Here is a 23,960-nt window from a genome sequence, read left to right on the forward strand (position 1 = left end):
TAGGTACTTATTATTCTCTCATTCGACCCTCACACAAACCTTACGAGGTAGACGCTATTAGCCCCCTCTTTGCAGATGAGGAAACTGAAGCAAGCTGAGGTTAAACGTCTTGCTCAGGGTCTCGAGTTTGAGGTGAATTTTGAACTCAGGGTCTTCCCGACTCCAGACCCATCGCTACATCCATTGGGCCACCAGCTGCTTCCTGCAGGCCGAGGTCGGACTTGACTTGAGTTCCCTTCTTCCTCTACAGCTACGATTCTACTATTACTTTATACTAAATTCGCCCCCAGGACGCCCTAGGGCAGGTCCAAAGCAGGGAGTGCAGTGGAAAGCTCAATCGTCAAATCAGTCAACAAATACTTACTAAAGCGCCTACTACGTATCAGGCATTGTACAAAGTTCTGGGTTTAGGGACCCCCTGAATTTCTTTCCACGTGCCAATCTAACTGAGGCTACCCCCTGTGCCAATGACCTAGTCCAAGGCAGCGTGAGCCACGTACAATCGTAGGCTTTCTTCCCATCCCTCCTCCCCACCGACTGAAGATCCACGTAATTAGAGTCCCCGCCCAGCTCGGCTCATTCTTCGCTCCTAAACCCACCTCCCCTTGGCCGTGTTGCCGCCACGGCCGCCGCCCGCCGCACACCAACGTACTGGGGCTCCCGGCAACGTCTCCTAGAGTTTAGTCTCCAACTGGCTGAGCGTGCAGCTGCGGCAGCGGCGCCTCACCTCTGGCTGCTCAAGTGGCTCCTGTCTCTCCTCGCCCGCCCCAACGAAGGGAGTGTGCGGCGGAGGTGCGAGGTGGGGCGCAGGGAAGGAGGGATCCCGGGACATCCCTCCCCTTCTCTCCCGATAACCACAGCGGCGGGAGCAGCAGCAGCAGGTGGAACTGGACTTGTTTGGTGCTCCGGTACGGCCGCAGGGGACTGCGCTCTGATGAGCCAAGCTTTGGTGGGTCGGAGCTGGCTTATTCTCGCTTCCATCTCCAGCCTCCCGGGGATGTCACGGGGATTCTAGAGGAGACTTTCCGGGGCTGGGGAGCCTCCAGAGTGCACGGCATCCACGAAGAGGGAACCGTGGCGTGAGAGCTGAGCTCCAGGAAGACACGATTTGTTTTCGTTTTTCCTTTCCACAACCCAGAAGATAGCCCCTACCGGGGAAGAACCTGTAGCCGGAGCTGAGATAGTGGGTCCCTTAACGCTGTGGAGCCGGAGCTAGGGAACGAGGCTGTGCCGGGCACTGCGCCGGCCGCTTCTCGCGTGCGCCTCGGAAGTGCCAAAGCTGTCCAGAGTCCCGGGGCGCACCTGGATTAAGGCAGGGTGAACACGGACTTCCTCTGGGATTACATTTCCCTTGTTTTCCTGTGGGTTTCTCTGCTTTTTAGCCCGTGAAGTTTATTTCTCGTACTACTATCCCCTCTCCCCGGACTCTTAATTGACTGCTCGCAAGAGTGAACCTGCGCTTGTATCCCTGCCATTCCAGGTTCTCCTAAAATTTGAGGAAGGTCCCTTCCGGGACTCTTATACCCAGACCTCCTCTCTCTGCCTTAGATTTTTGGGTTTGGAGTCTATTCCTTAGAGCCTAGGGGAGCTCCTGTACCCTAGCCCCTTCCCCCCAGTCCCCATTCTTTTCCCCAAGTGAGGTGCCTCCTTGTTCTAATCAGCATTGTGGGAGAGTGAAGGTTTGGCTATCTTACCGTTTGGGGGGAGATTTTGAGGGAGAGGGACTTGGATCTCCTGTGGGCTTTCTGTGTGCTTGCAAAAAGGGGGGGCACCTCTACCAGGTGGTCTCTTCGCCATGGCCTTCACTTTCGCTGCTTTTTGCTACATGCTGTCTCTGGTCCTGTGCGCGGCGCTCATCTTCTTCGCCATCTGGCATGTGAGTACCCGCTAGCAGTTTCTAACTCTTCTCATGGGCCAGGACTCATTCCTCACATCCCTCCCTTTACCATCCCCACTCCCCTGTAATAATGTCCTATCGTCCCTGAATTTTTGCAAACGTTGAATGGCGAGTGGTGCTCTGGGGTTAGTCACTCCATTGCCTTTCACTACTGACGCCTTCGTAGCAATGAATAATCAGTCTTGAGAGTTGGCAGGTACGGGAGTTGACGCCACCTGAGACAGTGGCTTAGCTGCGGAAGGCAGGGGAGTGCTTCTGCTCGCCTTGCCAAGGCCCTGGAGCTTCCTGGGAGCATCGTCCACCCAAACTTTCCTGGGTTGGTCTGTGGGGTTGGTCATGCCTCCTGGGGCCCGCAGGAAACGCTACTGCCCACCTTTCCAGCCCCTCCCCCGTGTGTGTGTGTGTGTGTGTGTGTGTGTGTGTGTGTGTGTGTGTGTGTGTGTGTGTGTGTGTGTTGGGCAGAAGGAGAAGCGCCACCGTCGGGCCCGGCAATTAGTCAAGTAACTATAACAACTAAACATTTAAAATGTCAGCATCTGTGGTGGGTTGCATTTAGACATAATTGGAGACAAAGTGAAAAGCGGTGAAGGGAGCGGTTGGCAGGAGGAAGCAGGGAGGTGAAGAGAGAGGGGGAAAGACAAACCAGAAGAGAAAGGAAGATCGATTCACTGCGATGAGGGAGAGGATTGAAAAAGTGGGAGTTACAAAAACGATGGAGGGGAGTGAGTGGGGTGGGGAGAGAAAGGGAGAAATGATAGGATATAGAGAAAAGAGAAAGACAAAAGAGAATCCGGGAAGAGGTGAAAGAAAGGGACCAGAGAAAGGCAGAAGGGGAGGAGAGATTATTTCCTTCCTGTTGGGAGGAACCTTTTGATTGCCAGAGCTTAAAATCTTTCCCCGATTGCATATGGGGTCGAAACCATTCCCCAGTCCTAGATTCGCCAACTGCTGACCCATGAAAGCCTTTAGCATCTCTTTCTCTCCCTCGCAGAGGTGAGCTGAGGAAGCCAGTTCAGCTCAGATTTCCCTGCCTCTCCTCCCAGGGTTTCCTCCCTTCCTGAATGGCTCCAGAAGGGAGTCCCGGGAACTGGTCAGACGACTGGGGATATGACTAAATCGGTCATTTGATGGTATAAATGTGGGGGGTAGGGAGGGGAAGGAGATAGGGATGAAAATGAGCAAGCATTAGAAAGAAAGAGCTTCTTTCCATAGAAAGAGTGCTCTCTTCATATGTGACTACAGGTTTCAATGAATAAGCTCCAGGTTCAACCAGAGAAAGGAGATAGAATTGAAACCCTGACCTTGAGCTCTTATCCTACTCTTTTTCCTCCAAGAGCCCTGCCAATAACTGAATCTCCCTGGGAATTATTTCCTTATCAGCAAAATAGGACTAAAAGTGTTTCCAATTTAGTGACAGGGAAGGGCTAATACCCAGAGGTTTGTATGCATCAGTCAGTATAAGTGAGAATAGTGATGTATACATGAAGGAAAATGAGCCATCCTGGTCCCAAGGAGGGTAGATGTTGGGAACTTTTCACCATTTTCTTGTATTTCTAAGATGTGCCAGAAAAGTGTTTGGAATTTCCCAATAGAGGACCTCAAAGGACAGAACCAAGAACACTGGGAGGAAGTTGCCAAAGAGGCATTATTAGTTTGTAAAAGAAATGACCAAAGATCAGAATTAATGTTATAATGGAATGTATGCCTTGGAAGGTAATGAGTTTGCCATTACTAAAGGTGTTCAAACTGATTAGGCTACTACTTGTCCAACTTGTAGAGAATATTCCTATCAAAGGGTTGAATTACATGACCTCCAAGGTCCCTTTTAGCTGTTATTCTTTGGCTTGTCTTCCCAAGGGAATAAACCCTGGGGAAACAAATTTACTGTGTAGCATACTTGTGATATGTTTTACTGCAAGCAGACAGTGGGAGATGGAAGCACAAGGAAAATTGCAGGGTGGGTGAGATGCTGGGTGTTTTGTATAAGTGGTTTCTAGAGTGAGAGAGAGAGAGAGCTAGAGCTTCTCTTAAAATAGAACTAAAGATCACAGAGTTCAGCTACAACAGCTTCTACTAGGGGACTGTGAACAGGAAGGGTATGAAAAGAGTTGCTCTTGTCAGAAGAAGGATATGAAGCATTGAGGTGGGTTGGAGCAATCTGGAAAAAGCAATTTACATATGACAGATATCTGTGGATTAGTAAAGCAAGTTGCTGAGAGAGAGGCAAAGAAAGGTTTTAGGACCAGGAACACCTGAACTGTCAGAGAACTCTGCTGGGCAAAGAATCATAGTTTTATGAGTTAGTACGTTGGAGGCCATTTAGTCATTATTTTATTTTACAGATAAGGAAATTGAGGCCAGGTAAATTAAGTATTGACCCAAGTCACACAAGTGGTTACTAGCAAGGGGAGACAATAAACTCCTGGTTCTCTATTTTCTTTTTGTTGCACTACCTTAGATGAGAGTTGGAAGGTAAGGATGTCTTTTGATGGGCATAGAATTGTAGATCTAGAGTTAAAAGGTATCTCTCAGAAGCCATTTATCCTAACTCCTTTCTTTTACAGAGGGGGAAATGAGGGTTAAGGAGTTTAAGTAAGTTGTCCAGAGTCACAGGTAGCAAACATTTATAACAGAAACATTTATTAAATACTTATTCCAGAGTACCAGGGATACAGAAGAAAGACAAAAATCAGTCTCTTCTCTCAAGGAGTTAACAAGTTCAGAAAAGGGAGACATTTTGCAAACCACCAAATACAGTTACAAGAGATGTAAATACAACATAAGCAGAAGGAAGGATAGAAGATATTTTGAAGTTAAAAGGATGTCCTGGCTACCCTTAAAACCAAGGAATCCCATTTATAGATGGTGAGATGAGAATTTCAAAGGGCTGTTCTACAGACACTCTCTGACCTTCCATTTATTACCTTCCATTTTGCTGTTTTGATCCTTACCTCAAAGAAGCCTGGGAAAAGATTATGATAATTACTTTTAAAATTAGGAAACTGAGGCTCACAGAGATTAGTTGAGGTCTTCTGACTTCAAATCCAATTTTTTTGACTTACTTTTTGCAATAGAACTTATGGAAACCAGTGAAACTTCTTCCAAGTGAATGTAGTTTCTTATTTTGGGGGATAAAAGATATAGACATTTAGGATTATAATAGAAAATAATTTTGCTGATTTTTGTCCCTCTGAGCTAAAAAGGAGGTTGCTAGATAAATGCAAAAGTTCTCTGTTGATAATGATTTTCAAAGGAACTATCCCTTTATGAATTATTGAAGTTATTTGCATGAAAACATTAAATACTCTTATTTCAGGGGAAAAAAGATTATTTCTAGGTTCCCTTTCCCTCATGTCCAGAAGGGGGCAGGTACTGAAGAAAACACTTTGAAGTCTTACAGTTTGCTGAACTTTCTATCTGAAGCAAAATAGATAACCAGAAAGATTCTTTTTCACCCTCTCAGTAGGAAGATAATAAATAATTCAAAAACAGGTTAATTAAGTGGGTGGTTTATGCAGTTAGTAGAGTAATAGAAGATTAAGTATCACATTGAAATAAAAAGGCAGGCTTTTTAAGTATTCCCATTGGGTTTGCCTCTTCATGGATAAGAGGGTCATAATTTAGACTGCCTTCTTCAGGAATTACTGAGCGCAATAGGACTTCTTAGTCTGTGACAAGTAGAAATTTAAATCCCAGAGAGAAAGGCAAGATTTGCATTTCTAACTGCCATTTCTAGAGAAGAAAATTCAGTTATTATTTTAATATTTATATTACATGGATACTCCCAACCAATGCCTTTTTTTTGGTTCCCCAGACCATCTTTTTGGTTGCTGAAAGACATTTGAAACACACTGAATACATTGCTAAATTGTTTTTTTTTTAAATTGCTAAATTGTTTTAAAAAACCCTCCATTTTCTGAACTGCATATGTCAAAATTGGTTCTATGTTAGCATAAATTTTTTTTTTTTTTACCATCAGAAGAGCACTGTATTTGTCCTATGAATTTCATAGAAGAGAGAGAACTGGAAGAGACCTCACAAATGTTGAAGTTCAACTGTCACACAGTAATGAATCCTTCCTCCTAAATGTGTTGGAACTTCTTAATTCATTAATAATTATTAGATAATAATAGCTAACATTTATACAATGCTTTAAGTTTTGCAAAGCACTGTATATATGTTATCTCATTTGATCCTCATATTTTCATCACCATTTTGAAAACTAATGGAAAGAAATTAAGCTATCTACTCATGATCACCCAATTAAATGACTGTTGGGAACAAGTTTTGAATTCGGTTTTAGCCTGGCTTCCACTGTATCATTGAGCTATTTAAATATTGGGCTTTAAATAAAGTATTAAGTCTTGTTATACTTAATCTAATGGTAATTCTTGATGTGCGTTCCTCCTAAATTTATATATTTACATGTTTATATAATTTATATGTTTCCTTGTATCTCTCTACCTGTGGATTAACAATTACCATTTTATCTTCCCACTATTTCATTTTAGTATCTAGAATTTTTTGACCTGGAAGGGACTTTAGAAATTATCTGCTTTAGCCCTCTAACTTTAATAGGTAAGGAAACTGAAGGATGGAGAAGTGAAGTAGAAGGAAAAGGGACAAACAGTTAAAAATACCTACTACCTGCAGACCACTGTGCTAAGCATTTTAAAATCTGAATGAGGCTAGTTCCAATGATCTTGTGATGAAGAGAGCCATCTACACTCAGAGTGAGAACTGTGGGAACTGAGTGTGGATCATAACATAACATTCTCATTCTTTTTGTTATTGTTCCCTTGCATTTTGTTTTCTTACTCATTTTCTTTCCTTTTTTGATCTGATTTTGCTTATGCAGTAAGATAAATGTATAAATGTTTACATATATTGGATTTAACATATATTTTAACATGTATAATATATATTGGATTGCTTGCCATCTAGGGGAGGGAGTGGGGGAAAGAGAGGAAAAAATACAAGGCTGTGCAAGGGTCAGTGTTGAAAAATTATATGTTTTGAAAATAAAAAAGCTTTCAAAAAATAAAAAAAAAGTTGTATATATATTGACCCCTAAAAAAAAAGTATTATCTTCTTTGATCCTCACCATAATCATGGGAAATAGGTGCTTTTATTATCCTCAGTTTACAATTGAATGAATTGAGGTAGATAAAAGTTGAATTGGCCCAAAATCACATAACTTATGAATGTCTGAGGCAGAATTTGAATTCAGGTCTTCCTAACTCCACTATGCGCTCTGCCACCTCACTGCCAAGTGACTTGCTTAGGGTCATACAGCTGGTAAGTGGAAAGAATTTCCTATGCTAAAGGTATTATAAATTCTTTGCACTAAGAACTTGACTCCAGATATCTTATTTTTACAGAGGAAGAGAAAATGATAGAAATATTCCTCAATGTGAGTCAGAATTGAGTTCCAGGTCCAGCTTTACCACCCACAATTACAGAAGTAGAGCTGAAAGGGACTCTCAGGTCATCTAGTCTATTCTTATTACTTTTCCTGATCTTATAAAATGAAGTTGAACTAAATAATCTCTAACTTTCCTTCCAGTTCCAGATTTGTGATTCTTGGTAGAAGAGCTGGGGTTCTTTGAATCTAGTTCATTCATCTCAAAGTGGAGATTGTTTTAAATTACTTCTTATTTCTTATTGTTGCAAGAAAATTGTTCCTACTGAGTTCAGATAGCTGCTGCCAGGTAATACTACCACAATGCAGAGATTCCAGAAGTTAAACCTAGATTTTATTAAGTTTAAGTGCAAGTTCAGATCTTAGAAAAATAACAGATCCCTAATGAGTGTTTTAATAAAACTTACATCATTTTCTTTTTTTCTCCTCCCTTTCTACCTTTCTTTCTTCCTTCTTTTTTTTTTTGTGTATGATGCCTTCAAGGTTAAGTCTCAGCTAAAAAATGTCAAGTGTCTGAGGCTGTATTTGAAGTCAGGTCTTCTTAATTCCAGGGCTAGTGCTCTATCTGCTGCAAAACCTAGTCTCTTCCCCCCATCCCCCTTAAATAATTTTCATTTGTTTCAGAGAGAGATGATATTTGATCATAGAGCAATTCTGAACATCCTCTCATAATAGACCTATCCCCAAGACCATGAACCTCAAATAATAAAGATGAATAAGAATTAAAAATTGTTATGATCTTATTCTATGAAAGTAAAACATTTGGAGTTAATCTCTTATAGGATATATGTGAGAGTTCTGGAATTTCTTTAGCAAGCTTTATTTATAAGGGAAAAATATTTGCTACTTAATAGATAAATCTTAGGAAATTGCCCCAGGTACAAAGAGCTTAAATTACTTGGTCAGAGTCACTTACCAACATGCATTCATGTCAGGATTTAAAGCTTGATCTTTTTGATATGAGTCCAATATGTTATCTACTGTACCACTTCTGCCTTTTGGTAGTTATTCTGAATAAATAACTAATTTCTGAACATTCCTTGTTTAAAAAGAAATTCTAGAAGGCTTCACATTTCAAGCCAAATTCCAATCAAAATAAAATGAAATCCACTTCCAATAAATCTTGCAGCAAAGATTGCTTGAATAAACATAAGGAGAAGTCATTCCTTGCATAGCTTTTAAGACAAATGTTTCACTATTTATGAATAACTTACATCAAGAATAGCTTTTTAGAAATAATTCATTAATATGTGATTCTGGACAAGTCATTTAATCTCTTAGTGCCCCAATCAACTTGAAAATAATGATTACAGTGTCAATGGAGCTGAGTTTGAATCCTGGCTCTGTCACTTGTTACTCTATGATCCCTGGTCAAATCACAATCTGATTGGGACTCAGTTTTCTCTTCTCTAAAATTAAGGGATTGAACTAGATTGCCTTTAATATCAATCAGTCAATAAGCATTTGCTAAGTATTTGCTATGTGCCAGGCGCTGAGGATAAAAAAAGAGGCAAAAAACAGTTCTTGCTTTCAAGGTACCCACAAACACAAACTACATACAAGATGGAAAGGAAATAATTAAATAAAGAATGCACTAGAATTAAGTTCGATTGACAAAGGCTTCCTGTAGAAGTTGAGATTTTAATTGTGACTTAAGGAAACCAGGAAGTCAGTAGGCAGAGATGAGGAAAGAAAGTATTCCAGATATGGGAGACAACCAGAGAAAATGCCCAGACCCAAAATGCTGGAGCTTGATGTTCACAGAACATCTAGAATAACCATTGTCATTGAATCAAAGAGTCACTGAGAAAGAGTAAAGTGTAAGAGGACCAGAAAGGTAGGAAGGGACTGGATTATGAAGAATTTTGAATCTCAGAAGATTTTGTATTTGATACTGGAGGCAATATTGGAGTTTATTGACTTTCCTTCCTTGGATTCCAAGGATTTCTTACAAGATTGAAATAGGAAGGAGGCAAACTAGGAAACGAGTCATAAAAATCTAGAGAGCAGAGAGGATCTAGGAAAAGATGATGGTCAACAGTGTCAAATGCAGCAGAGAGATTGTTAAAGATTAAGACTGAAAAGAGACCATCAGATTTGACAATTGAGATAATTGGTAACTTTGAAGAGACCAGTTTTAGTTGAATGATGAAGTTAGAAGTCAGATTGCAAAGGCTTCAAGAGTGAGAAGAGAAGTGTAAGGATTAAGTGTAGACAGTTCTTTAAGGAGTTTGAGAAAGGAAGAAGAGATCTAGGACAGTGACCTCTGAGGAATAGCACTAATGTATTTGCCTTGAAGCTGTGTAGACATAGAATTGATTTCATAGCATAGATGGAAGTCAAATTTTCTGATAAAGGATAGCTCCTAGAGAAACTTGTAGGAAAACACGATTTTCTGAAGAGATGGCCATAGAATCATAGAATTTCAGAGTTGGAAGAGACCAGTCCAACTCATATCTGAAAAAGAATCTCATATACAATATAACTGGCAAGTGGTCATCCAACTTTTTCCTGAAAACCTCTAGTGAAAGGATTCTTAATTGGGATCCACTTTAAAAATGTATTTTGAAAACTATATTTCAATAGAATTAATTTTCTTTGACAACTCAGTGATAGAGTAACAAGGACACTGAAAAAGTGTCAAAAAGACTTCAGTCCAAATCCAGCTTCAGACACTTATTGTTTGCTCCTGAACTAGTCCTGCCTCAGTTACCTTTACTGTAAAATGAGGATAATCATAGCATCTGCTTCCCATTATTGTTGTGAGGATCAACTTATTGATTGGGGGGCGGGATTCAAAATCTCTCAGCACAGTGTCTTGCACATAGTAGTCACTTAAATCTTCATTCCCCTTTCCTTAACTTTGTAATTTATGATGTATTTTATTTTAATGCATTTAAAAACATTATTCTGAGAAGGAATGTATAAGCTTCCCTAGACTGCCCGAAAGAGCCATGGCACTAAAAATAAGATTTTGAGACTCTGACAAGAAAAGAAGAACGAGGGGCATCTAAGTGGCCCAGTGGATAGAGTACCAGCCCTGAAGTTAGGAGGACCTGAGTTCAAATCTGAACTCAGGCACTTTATACTTTCTGGCTGTATGACCCTGGGCAAGTCACTTGACTCCAATTGCATTAGCAAAACAACAATAAACAAACAAACAAACAAAAAAAAGAAGAACTATGTCACAGAAGCTCTCATGGGGAGGGTGCAGATTGATGAGAATGATGAGAAGAAAGATTTGGTTCTTGGCTAGACTTGTTACATATGTCCACATTTGACAAGCTAGTTCTCATGGATGACATGAGCTCTTGAAACTGAAATGTGGTTAAGTATCATTGAATCTTGTGGCACTGCCAATAAAACTGGCTGTGATGACCTCTTTTTGCTCAGTCAGTGAATGACTCAATGGCCACTTCCTTTGGCTTAACTGGAATATCCAGGTTAATGACAATTGGTAGCAGTGGCCAGATCAATTTACTATAGATAGGCATTGGATTAGGGCAACTCTGAACTAACGTTTTAGGAAATAAGAGCCCAGAAGGAAAAAATGTTAATGGAAAAAGCACATAAAAATAGTGACCATTATTTGTACATAAAAAATGTAATATGGTGTTAGTTGAAAATGCCCTGGAGTGAGGAGCCTACTTGGATTCAAATCTTCCAGAGATGTGCTAATTTGCTCTCTGATCTTCAACAAGTAATTTAGCCTCTCTGGGTCTCAGTCTCCTCATCTGTAAAATGAGAACATTTATCTATTGCAGCCCTAATAAATTTGAGAATTGCTTTTGAGAATGTACACATTAGTCTTTTTAACTCCACCTGTTTTGGAAGATAGAAATTACTTTGACATTTTTAGGTAAGAAGCATAGTGACATATACCTCTTGATTGCCAGCATATAGATTACCTCCTTTGGGGATTATCTAAAGGAAATTTCTAAATCCAGGCTGGCTTTCCTTTCCTTTTGTTATTCATCTTGCTTTGGAGCTGCCTCATTTCTTTGTCCCCTCCATCAGTTGGTGAGACCTTAGTGAATGCAAACTAATCATAATTTTAGTGTTAACCTGAGGGAGGGGGAAGAGGGATACTGACTGGAATTGAAGATATATTTGTTTCTGTAAAAAAAATCTGATATTTATACATATATAAATATATATGTATATATACACACATGGGTATTAGTATATATATATACATATATGCATTTCTATCATATAGACAGCTTTTAGACTCATCTCTATTTGTGTATGTCATTTCTGCCTGATGTTAGGATGGCTTATGGAGAATTGTCACTACAGGTATCTCTTTTTTTTTTTTTTGTCATCCCCTTTCTGTGCTTTCCATGGCTTTAGATGAAAAAACATTATTAGGGCAGCTGTTTCAGGACAATTTAAATGGGAGATATACTAGTGTTTGGAATATGTGGGATGATCCTAGTATAGGAGGGAAAAGAATGATAAGTAAGCATGGAACTGAGGATAAGAGATAGGAGCTAAAAACAAAATGAGGTATTTTGGCTTTAGAACCAGGTTGAATTGAATAGGAAGCATTGAGGCAGTTGTAGATACAGGTGTGTCTGAGAGATGGTCTAAACTTGAATTAAACTGAATTGGATCAACAAAGGATTTGATGCCATTTAATACAATTCAACAAATTTTTATAAAGCACTTGTTATGTGCAAAGCATTGTGATAGGCACTAGGGACACAGTGACCAAAAAAATGAAACAGTCCTGCTTTCAAGGAGATAACATTCTATTAGAAGGAAGAAAGGGAGATGAATATATGACATATACATAGATGAGTAAATAGAAGGGAAGCAGAGAGCACTAACCCCTGAGAGAATCAGGAAAATCCTGACAAATGTGTTATTTTGTGACTGTGTCATAACCTGCTATTAGATTTTAAATTTCATGAGGGCAGAGACCAGCCATGTATTATCTAATCTATGTATCTCTTTTAGGACCTAGCAGAGTGGTATACATGCAGTAGGTGTTTAATAATTTTTATAATTGATGATTATATAATGCTAATCATTATGGGACTTAAAATATCTTGGTTGTATACTGTCTCTGTCTTCAGGGAGTTTACACTTCAGTACAGAAAAAAGTAGTGATTTTTGATAAGTTTGATATAAATAACTTATAGGATAAAGTCCAAACTCTTCAGCTCAATATTCAAGGCTCATGTTTGTTATATTAAGACCATCCCCAAGTATTATTATTCCCATTACATAGATGATGGCTCAGATATATGAAGTGACTTGGCCAGGATCACATGTCAAGTAAATATCAGTCAAAAGTCGAACTAGAGTATTTCTTTCTCTCTTTTTTTGGTTATATGTGTACATTCTTTTTTTTTTAAACATATTTCTCTATAAATCATGTTGGGAGAGAAAAATCAGAACAAAAGGAAAAAACCATGAGAGAGATAAAACAGATGAAAAGGGGGAAAAAAGTAAACATAGCATGTATTGATTTACATTCAATCTCCATAATTCTCTCTCTGGTTGCTGATGACATTTTCCATACAAAGTTGGGATTGCTTTGGATCACTGAATGACTGAGAAGAACCAAGTCTGTCATAGTAGATAATCACGCAATCTTGCTGTTGCTATGTGCAATATCTTCCTGGTTCTGCTTGATTCTCTTAGCATCAGTTCGTGTAAATCTTTCCAGGCCTTTTTAAAATCAGCCTGTTTATCACTTTTTATAGAACAATAATATTCCATTACTTTAATATACCATAACTTATTCAACCATTCCCTAATTGATGAGCATCTACTCATTTTCCAATTCTTTGCCACCACAGAAAAAGCTGCTACATTTTTGCACATTTCCCACTTTTATGATTTCTCTGAGATACAGACCCTATAGTGAGGCTGCTGGATTAAAAGATATGCAGTTTAAGAGCCCTTTGGACATAGTTTCAAATTGCTCTCCAGAATAGTTAGATCATTTTATAACTCCACCAATAATCCATTAGTGTTTTGGTTTTTCTTTACTAATTTCTTCCTTTCCACCCCTATACTATATTACTTCTAAATTTGGCCACATTCTTACTTTGCAACTTTAGTTCCCATTGTTCCTTAATGGATCCCTCCCTGATTACTGACTATTCCCCAAATATGTCACATAGGAATTTCTGACATTGGCTTTTATTTTGGTGTTTCACCCTGTCTGACATGCTCTTCCTTGCTGCTTATCTAAATTCTCTCCATCCTTTAAGGTCTAACTGAAGTCACATCTCCTGACCACTAGGACCTTTTCCTCTCTGTCTGAACTCCATCATTGGTCTCTGGATCTGACATTCATTTTGGTCTTAATCATATACTACTGCATTTTAGCTATTTGTAAATGTCTTGTTTGTACCCAATTTATAAATTTCTGGAGAATATTTTTTTTGCATGCCATTCAGCACCTTTTAGTATATATTGAAAATAATATGAGGATCAGTCAATATAAAAAATGAGCTAGGTGGCTCAGTGGATAGAGCACTCGATCTGGAGTCTGGAAAACCTGAGTTCAATATGGCTTTAGTTGTGTAGTCCTGGGCAACTCACTTAAGCTCTGCTTGCCTTAATCCACTGGAATAGGAAGAGACAAAATACTCCAGTATCTTTGCCAAGAAAACCCAAAGGATAGTATAGTCCATGGGATCATGAAGAGTTAGATATACCTGAACAGCAACAAAATACTTGTCAAATGAATGAGAGTTGAAAACAAAAAAGGCCAGTGATAAGCTTATTTTGATTGAAATGACTGTCAGATCTTGGGAAAATCACTTTTTGAACTTCAGTTTTCTTATCAGTAAAATGATGGAGTTCAATTAGACAGACAAGTTCTAAAGTCCCTCCTACCTTAGAACTATAGTACTTCTATAGTTCTATGACTAAAATTACTCATTTACAGTGACTTGAAATGGGCTAGCCTTTCAATGGTTGATCAGTTGGGCAAATAAGTATACTGGTGGCCCTGGGGAGGAGAAGAGATTTAGCTTCTGAGCACTGAACTGGAATGAGCTAAGCACAGGTGGACTGCCTGTGGACAAAGGGTGCATTTATGTGCATCTGCTGCTGACCTCACCTGCATTGGGAACATCCTTGAATGCACCCATCAGCTCAGCTCTAAACTCCAGCTCATGAATGCAGACATTGCAAAGAATCCTCTATAATAAGATCCCAGATCAGTGAATCACTCTATTAATAAGTCCCAGGAGATCTTGACGGGAGAAGGGGGGGTAAAATCCTTTGTAAGAGGATATGGCTTGACAGTTCAGGTTCCTCAAATTCTGATGGAATTGCCCTTGGACCTGGAGCTTTTATAAGTGTTGAGGTAATTCTGCCTTAATTTCCTATGTACCTGCTTTTCTGGGGCTCCTGCCAGTTGATAACAAACACAGCTGAATCTTCTTGGATAAATAAATTTCTCAACTTTTTTTTTTTGATGAAATAGTTCTTTAGTTAAACTTAAGAGACTCCTCAGAACATATTGTTAAATGCATAATGTGAAATACATAGAATTATGAAGGAACCAATTTATATTGAAATATAGTTATTAATATTAATATTAAAATTATTAAATATTAAAACCAAGTTCACGGACCCTGGATTAAGAACTCTTTTAATTGCTACATTTTAGCAGTATATGCATCTGGATAGACGATAAGAGTTTCATGAAACAAATCCAGTATTATTTGATTTAGTTTAGATATTCTCTGGCTTTCTGAGGAAGCAATAGAACTCATCTGGCCTTGAAGTTTGAAATGAGTTACATATAGTGCTTCATGAATCTTAAAACACTTGATATTTGCTAGATATTACTAATACCATTTATTGACCTAGCTCCTCTATCTCTCTTAGCAACAACTCAAGCAAGCAGGGTCAAAGGGATAGAAAGAGAGTTTGATTCCCATCATTCTCTGAATATTCTTCTGCCCTGATCCCTGGGGGTTTCTTTCTTTAGCTCTTACTAGATATAATGGGGACTCTTAGCTATTTTTCTATCTCTTGGCAGTGCCATGAGCTTTTCTTATTGCCTTTACCAATTAACACAGTGATTTCATAAATGTTTTATTTTATGTTTGTACAGTATTAGTCTGTGAGTCTTGTTCAAATCTTAAACAAATAAAATTCAAATGAACTCAACAGCTCCAGTCTTTACTTCTGTTTGTGTAACTTAGTCCCAGCTTCTTAAACTGTGAGTCATGTGAGATCTTACGACTGAATGTGGGGGTCACAAAATTATGATTTATTATCAATAAATGTTTGATTTGCATACTTATTTTATGTACATGTATACCTGGGATCACATAGAAAGTTCTTGAGTGAAAAGGAGTTGTAACTGGAAAAAGATTTAAGAAACCCTGACTTAGCTCATCATCTATAAAATAATTCAATATAAATTTCACAAGAAAGGACCAGAACAAAGAAATTGCATTTATAGCCCCAGTGCAGAGGGTACCTTCTAAGTAACTGTAGAGACATTTCACCATGGAAGTTTTCAAAAGGCAGTGTGATGTATTGGAGAGAGCCTAAGACTTTGATTCTGAAGACTTGGGTTTGAAATGCTTAATATAATAGCTAGTATTTATATTCGTGCTTTAAGGTTTGTAAAGTGCTTTACAAATATCTTCTTTGACCCTCAAAACAATGATGGGCAGGTACTACCTTATCCCCACTTTACGTATAGGAGAACTGAGACAAACAGGTTCGGTGTCCTGTCTCCTGTATCATCTATCAGCTTTGTGTGAATAAAATTTACTATCTAAATCCTATAAACTTTAGTTTCCTGATTCACAAAATTGTGAAAACAATACTTATATTGCATATGAGCAGAGGCAGTCAGGGCAATGAATAGAGAAATAACCCCAAAACTAGGAAGCTGTTGATATTGTTGCTCAGTTGTTTTCAGTCATATTTGATTCTTTGCGAACCTATTTGGAATTTTGATGGGAAGGATACTGGGGAGGTTTGCTATTTCCTCCTCCAGGTTTATTTTACAAATAAGGAAACTGAGGCAGATAGAATTAAGTGATTTGCCAAGGATCACATAGTGAGTGTCTGAGGCCAGATTTAAACTCAGGAAGATGAGTTTTTTTTTTTTTCCTGACTTCAGGCTGGGCACTCTAATCTACCAAGTTCAAATAATACAGTATGTAAGTTCTCTGAGGACAGGGACCATCTTTCTTTTTACTTCTTTTTAATTTCCCAGATTTTAGCACAATGCTTTAATTAGCATAATGCCTGGAACAGAGATAGCACTTATACCAATGCTTGTTGACTAGATTTCATGATCTGAAATCCTCTTGAAGAGGTCTTGAGTAAAGGAATCCAGGTTCAAATTTTTGACACACATTAGCTATGTGATCATGAGCTTATAGGAACATAAATTTAGAGCAAAAAGGGACTTTAGAAGTTACCTGGTTCAAACTCCCTCATTTTATAGATGAAGAAATGTCCCAGGATAAGTTAAATCATTTGCTCATAGTCATATTAGTAATAAATAACAGAACTGAAATTAGAGTCCTTTGATTTAAATCTCGTACTCTTTTTGCTTCACCAAGGAAAGTCCTTTGATCCAGCCAACTCAGCAAAATTATAAATTGCAGGTAAATTGCCAATGTTCACTGATGGAGTAAATGGAGGCACCTTCCACATCAGCAGTCCATCATGAGATTATCAATCTTTAATTCTTCTTCTCACCCTCACTTCCTGGTTGAGGGTGGGAACTTCCACTAATCACCCACCAATCCTTGGAAAGAGATTTCCAGATTTTCCTTCATTCATCCCTTTTGCAGAAGATACTGTTTATATCTGTTATCAAAAACATTCTTAGGGGCAGGATATTTTCTTGAGTGGGAACAATGATAAGAGCCTATCTATAGCTTTGGGAGGGCACTGGTGGCCAACTGCCTCCCCTCATTTGCCACACATAACACTTGGTGGTCTTTATATAGTGTATTGAGGGTCTGACAAACCCAGAGAATGCAAAATCTGCATTGAGGAGAATGCAAGAGAAATTAAAAAAACACTGAGCAATTTTTTCCCTTGATGTTGATTTCGGGCCAGATGATATTTTAAATTTCTGTTCATTGTCATTTTCCCAGGGTGAAGCTTGAAAATTACATCCAAGTTTCTCTTTTCTTGTCTCCATAATGGGTGCTAAGGGAGGGTTTCTGACTGAACGACTAGCTCATTGACTGACTTCATTTCACTCTGGACCCACTCCTGGTAGTAACAACTAGCTAGGAGCAAGATAATTGTTCCTGCCAATGATTATTTGGCTTAAGGGATTTTATGTCGATTGCTCCCATTACATTCATCTGAGTTTATTGTTTATTTTTATTTCTTATTCAAGCCTGTGAGGCAGCAAGGTGTGGTGGGTAGTGTGTCAAACTTGGATTCAAGAAGACTTGAGTCTCTGGCACATACTAGCTCGCAAATCACTTAATTTAGCCACGGGCAAGTCATTTATCCTCTTCGAGACTCAGCTTTTCTATTGGCTGTGATCTATAATTTCTCATGCAGATTGCTTATTTTAGGCCATGGATCTTATTCAGATGATAAGTCCTATGAAGTCATGGAGTAATTTTTTCCATAAAAAAATCTACCCCTCTAGAACCTGACACAGTTCTAGGTACATAGCTCTTGCCTAACAAAGTATTTTTTCCCTTTAATTTTCCATCTCTGCTTATCTACTAGATCTTTCTCTATTCTTCTGAAGCCAAATAATGATGCCCAAGTTTTTCCTATCATTTAAAAACCCCCTCTTACTTGACTCTACTATCTCTTTGAGCTATTATTCTATTTCTCTTTCCTTTCACAGTCAATTTTCTTTGTCACAGTCCACACTTATTTCCTTCTTTTTTCTTCTCACTTTTTGATCCTTTGCAATCTGGTTCCTGAACCTCATAAGCCAATTGAAACCATCGTCTTCAAGATTATCATTAATATTTTAATTCCCAGATCACATGACTTCTTCTCAGGCCTTAGCCTTCTTGACCTCTCAAAAGCATTTAAGACTCTCTTTGACTATCCTTTTTTCCTGACTGCTCTGTCATCTGTATGTTTTCATTACACTGTAGTATTGCCTGGATGGCAACTCCTCAATCTCATTTGCAGGATCACTATCTATGTTACCTCTATCTCCCATATTTGAGTGTACCTTTGGATCCTGTTCTCATGCTTCTTTTTTTGACTCTATTCTTTCTTGATTTCATTATCTCTCATGGGTTCGATTATAATCTCTGTGCAGAAGATTCCTTGATCACTAACTCTAGTTATTTCTATCTTTCTATTATAATCCTCTATATCCAGTCTTTTCTGAACTCCAACAGCCTATTGGACATTTCAAGTTAGAGGCCCTATTGATATCATAAACTCAACATGTCTAAGACAGAACTCTGCATCTTTCCCCCCAAAGTCTTCCCTCTTCTCAATTTCCTTATTTCTGTTGAGACTTCCAATATGATTCACATTGCCAAGATTTACAATCTCAGGATGCTCCTTCACTCTTCATTCTTTTAAATCACTTCTCCCATCCCCTCATTTCCAATTAGTTGTTGTCTTGCTTATTTTATCTCTACAATATCGCTAACAAATATTATGTCCCATTCTTTCTATGCTCATAGCGACCTTTTTAGTTTTGTTTTTCATCAATTCTTACTTAAACAAATGCAATAGCTTCCTAATTGTTCTGTTTCCAACCCTTCCAAATGGACATTTCAAAAGCACAGATCTGACCACATTCCTCCCCTACTCAGTAAACCCCAGTGGTTGTCCTATTGCTGTTGGGATAAAATACAAACTCCTTTGTCTGGAAGGAAAAATCATTCACAATCTGGCTTCAACCTAATTTTGCAGAAAAATTAGGTATCCTCTCCTTACACAAACTCAATATGGCTAAACCAATCTACTCTTGTTGGCCAAGCCAACCTTGCCATTTCCTAAACATAATATTTCATATCTAGCTTCCATGCCTTAACTGTGCTATATCTGTTCTTGGTCCTTCCTATCCCTCAATTTGCCAATGTCCTTTCCACTGAAATTACTTTTTATTGATTTTATGTGTATTTTGGATTTACTTATCAGTGTTCATATTCAAAATTAGCTTATTGTCAGAGTGGATAGAGGACCAGACTTCCAGTCAAGAAGAACTGAATTCAAATCCAGTCTCAGGAAATATCTTTATCACCATGGGCAAGATATTTCTTTCCACATCTGTAAAATGGTGATAATATCCCTACCTCCCAGGGTTGTTGTGAAGTTCAGATCAGACAAGATATGTAAAGTGTTTTGCCAACTTTGAAGTTATCTCTGGTCATAATGGTGACTATCATGACTATATTGTTACTGTGGTTTTTGTTGCTTTGTTTTTCTTCCAAAAGAATGTAAACTTCTTGTGAGTGGGGACACTTTGGTTTTGCATCTCTAGTGCCTAGCAAAGTTCATAACACATGACAGTAGTTATTAATGCTGGTTGCAAGAAAGAATGAATAATAATATTTGTCTGACTGATTGATAGTGGGAAGATTTACTATCAGCTCTTTTTCATCTTCCTTGCAAAGGGAGGACACACAGGTAATTAATTAATTGCTGCCCTCTGTTTATACATACATACATATATATTACATATATATGTATATGTATTACATATATATGTATATATATACACACATACATACATATACACATATATATATATCTATCACTTTCTCTTTTCTCTCCATTTTTTCTTCTATTGCCTCTCTTCACCCTCACAATCCTTATTTCCTTTCCCCACATATATTATATCTTCCAGTATCCCTTAGGCATTGCATCTAGCCTAACTTGTAGTTCATATGGACTAGATGACCATCTCTTTCCCCTAAGAGTCTGAAGTAGTGTGCTGACATTTCAGCCCACAATATCTTTTGACTTTGAAATCCAGCAGACTGGCTGAGGGGGATCTGTGAAGAGAAAGAAAACAGAATCTTGGAGCTGACTTCTCTTGTGCAAAGAAGAGGATTTTTTTTTCTTTACTGGCAACTGATTCATGAACCCTAAAAAAAGAGTTTATAGCAACACAGCCAGCTCGCTATAGCAGCCCAGATGGCCCCCTATATAATATACAAATTGGCTTTGTATCTTAGATAGGAAGCAGATTTCAATGTATTTTCTGAATCTTGTTAAAAAAAGAAATTAGCAATTGTGCTCAACAGGGAAGTATTCGTCTTTAGCTGCAATTTGGAAATTACCAAATGAACTTGTCTAATACTCTAAAATGCAGAGATCAGAAGTACAGGGCCCTGATTCTCACTGCTGCTTCAGTCTCCATTGAATTATTATATGGCAAGTCCCAGAATCCTCAAGGGGAAACTACTAGATCATAAGATTTAATTCAATTCAACAAACTAGGTGGTCAGTCAAGTCAAATCTACAAGCATTTATAAGTACCTACTCAATGCCAGGCACTAAGCTAAGCACTGTGGATGTAAAGAAAGGCAAAAAATGTTCATTACTCTCCAGATCACTGTCTTTTGGGGGAGTCAACATGAAAACAATTATGTGCATATTTACAGGATAGTTGATTGGTTGTTGTCCTTCTGTGCTGAAAGAGGACCAAGGCATCACTAAGTTGGGGTCAAGGTAAGATGCATCCAGCTGTAGGCTGATTAGATTAGTTCTGCCACAAATTGGCAGAAGAAAAGCATTAACATTATTGAGGATTGTGGGAAAGGTGAATTTTTTGATGAAACTTGAAGAAACCAGAGAAGCCAGAAGGTGGAATAAAAGGAGAGAGAACGAGCATTCCAGGTTTAGAGGGAAGCCAGTGAAAATAGTGGGAAGATGGATTATCTTTTCAAGGAACAGCAAAGGGGTCTGTGTTACTGCACCACAGTTCATGGAGGGAAGTAAAGTATCAGGAGAATGGAAAGGTTATGAACAAGATTTTGTATTTGTTCCTGGAGATAACAGGGAGGCAATAATTTATTGAATGGAGCAAGGTTGATATGGTCAGAGTTTGATGGCTGAGTGGAGGATAAACTTTGTGTGGGGAGAGAATTGAGACAGGGAGACCCACTGGCAGCCTATTGCAATAATTCAAGGGTGAGGGGAGGAGGGTCTTCACCAGGATGCTATATATGACAGATGTAATGAAGGTAGAACTAATATTTAACAGCCGTCAGTGTTTATGTATGCTTGCTGACTGATTTGGATTGGGTGGGGGGGTGAGGAGTTGAGGATGACAACCCTAGTTCCTTGGGAGTCTGTTAGCACCTTTAGACATTAATAGCAAAGTTAGGAAGAGGGGAAGGAGAAAAATGCAGTTTTGGAATGTAGAATATAAGATTTCTATGGGACAGCTGGTTTGACAGTTGCATGTGGGAAAATAGAGGTCAGGAGAGAAGTTAAGGCATGAGACTTAATCTCAGGATTCTCCCAGGTTGCATGATGCTGCTTTTGAAGAGGCAATTTGGGATTAGGAAATCTCGACATCTACTATTTGTGTGGCAGGTACTGGATAACCACATGACCCAGGCAAATCATGTAACTCTTTTTGTCTAAGTTTTGTATCAATACAAAGATTAAAACCAAAACCATCCCCTTCTGTCAAGATGGATCACAGATTTAGAACTGGGAGGGATCTCGAAGGTCATTTAACTGATAATGGAACTTAAACCTAGAAAAATTAAGTTCCTCAATGACCTTACTGAAACTTATACTTCTAACAAATACTTACCAAATCAAGATCCTATGACTCCGAATCTAGCCAATTTTTGGTGGTCCAGAAAGCACATCCAAGTTGGGGCTAGTGACCAAATCTTGATAGTCTGTGTTTTTTATGGGTTTTAGTGGATTGTATTTAACTTGTGATGGCTATCTCATAGGATAATGAATGATATGGAGGATCCTGATGATCTTCTGGCAAAAGGATTAGGAAGTTAGAGCTGAGAGCAAGCATCAAGATTGTTGGTCATGGTGGTTGGGGAAGAAGTCATGTTTTAGAGAATGTAGGGATCTCAGGCAATCTGGAAGGCAAAATCAAAATCAGATGTTTAGAAACTTAAAGTCATTTCATCATTACTGGACTGTGAATTTTTCTGAGGCACTCATGCACATTTTTTCCTGGAAGCTCTAAGCAGAACTTGAGCCGAGGCCAGCATTACATATGTGCTTTACTGTATGTATTTCAGTTTCAGAAAGAAAAAAAGTGTCCTCCTTCTGACATTCTCTTCTCTCTTTGATTTGCTATTTTAAAAGGAAATTTCATAGGTAACCCTAGAAATGTGCTAGACAGTCTTAGGACAGAGTTTTGAACCCATTGTTATTTGGATTATCTCACTGCCTACCTGTGAGATGTGGATAAATCATTTAGATTTTTAGGATCTTTTTTTTTTTTTTTTGCTCATCTAGTAAATAAATGGGTTGGAAGCATGGTGATGTAATATATAAACATTGGATTTGGAGTCAGTAGGGAAAGAGAAAGGAATAAGTATGTATATAACACCTACTTTGTACTATGTGGAGGGCAATTGCTAAATACTTTACAAATATTATCTCATTTGCTTTTCACCATAATCCTGTGAGATGGATGCTATTTTATAGTTGAGGGAACTGAGGCAATCAGGTTTAAGTGAGTTACCCAGGGTCACACAGCTAGTCATTGTCTGAGGCCAGATTTGAACTCAGGAAGATGAGTCTTCTTGATTCCAGGCCCAGCAATCTGTGCACTATGGCACCACTTAGCTTCCCCTTATACTCTAAGGTCACGGCTATATTTCTCTTTTTCTTCTTGCTCCCACTCATTGCCTTTTTTCTTCTCTTGTGGTATATATCTGAATTACTTGGTTCTTTGGGTGGCATTCAGAGTAAATAGATGGCTTAGCTCTGGAGCAAAACCTTACAAGTTGACTTTTTTGCTAACTTTTCACCCTATCTTCTATTACAAAGAGAGACTCCTGTTTGTGGCTTCTAACAGATTTTGAACTCTTTGAGGAAAGATATGTTTGCAATTGTAAGTTCATAGAACCAAAGCAGATTTGAGAACCAAAATACTTTAAAACCTCAGATAGAAGAGAGAGGAGAGGGACCATATCCTCTTTTACCTTTATATTTCCCCTAAAAATCTAACCTGCTTATTAATGAGCGTTTGTTCAAATTCTTTTTACAGGTTTATGATGTTTCCCCAAGTGAGACACAGAAAAGCATATATTTATTTTAATTTTTATAACCGAGGTAGCCAACTGGACCTCTGGATAGGCAAGTTTATTAATGCATTAAGTTTCCTTGACTCGGTTCTGCCTGGGATAGTATTTATTGGTTCACTTACTAGCAAAGACTTTTCTTTTCATAGCAGATCAACCGTATTGGCAAAGGTCTATTATCATCTGTTAGTCAAATCTTCTGTGGAGATGTACAAGAATGGTTTGAGGATATGCTGCACTGTCACATTTGTGTAGATCACAGAATTTCAGAACCAGAAGGACTCTGAGATTATGTAGTCCAACCCTCTGATTTTACAGATGAGAAACTAGCTAGCTCAAGGTCACATAATTAGCAACAGAGAAGAAACTAGAATGTAGACCACGGGATTCTATTCCACTGCTCGTTGAACCTTATCATTGTCTCATTACTCTTCCTGACAAACTCAAGAGATAT

General features: G+C 38.5%; 1 protein-coding gene across 1 annotated transcript in view; it reads left to right on the forward strand.

Annotated features, from left to right (window-relative positions):
• The first annotated feature begins 595 nt into the window (after positions 1-595).
• The window catches only part of CNIH3 (cornichon family AMPA receptor auxiliary protein 3), a 180,530-nt gene continuing 157,165 nt past the window's right edge, over positions 596-23,960 (forward strand). The window contains exon 1 of the mRNA XM_051993386.1: positions 596-1,876. Within this exon, the coding sequence (XP_051849346.1) occupies positions 1,796-1,876 (81 nt within the window). The 5' untranslated portion in view covers positions 596-1,795. The remainder of the gene's footprint in view (positions 1,877-23,960) is intronic.

Source organism: Antechinus flavipes, chromosome 4, assembly GCF_016432865.1.
Source record: "Antechinus flavipes isolate AdamAnt ecotype Samford, QLD, Australia chromosome 4, AdamAnt_v2, whole genome shotgun sequence".
Taxonomy (NCBI): Eukaryota; Metazoa; Chordata; class Mammalia; order Dasyuromorphia; family Dasyuridae; genus Antechinus; species Antechinus flavipes.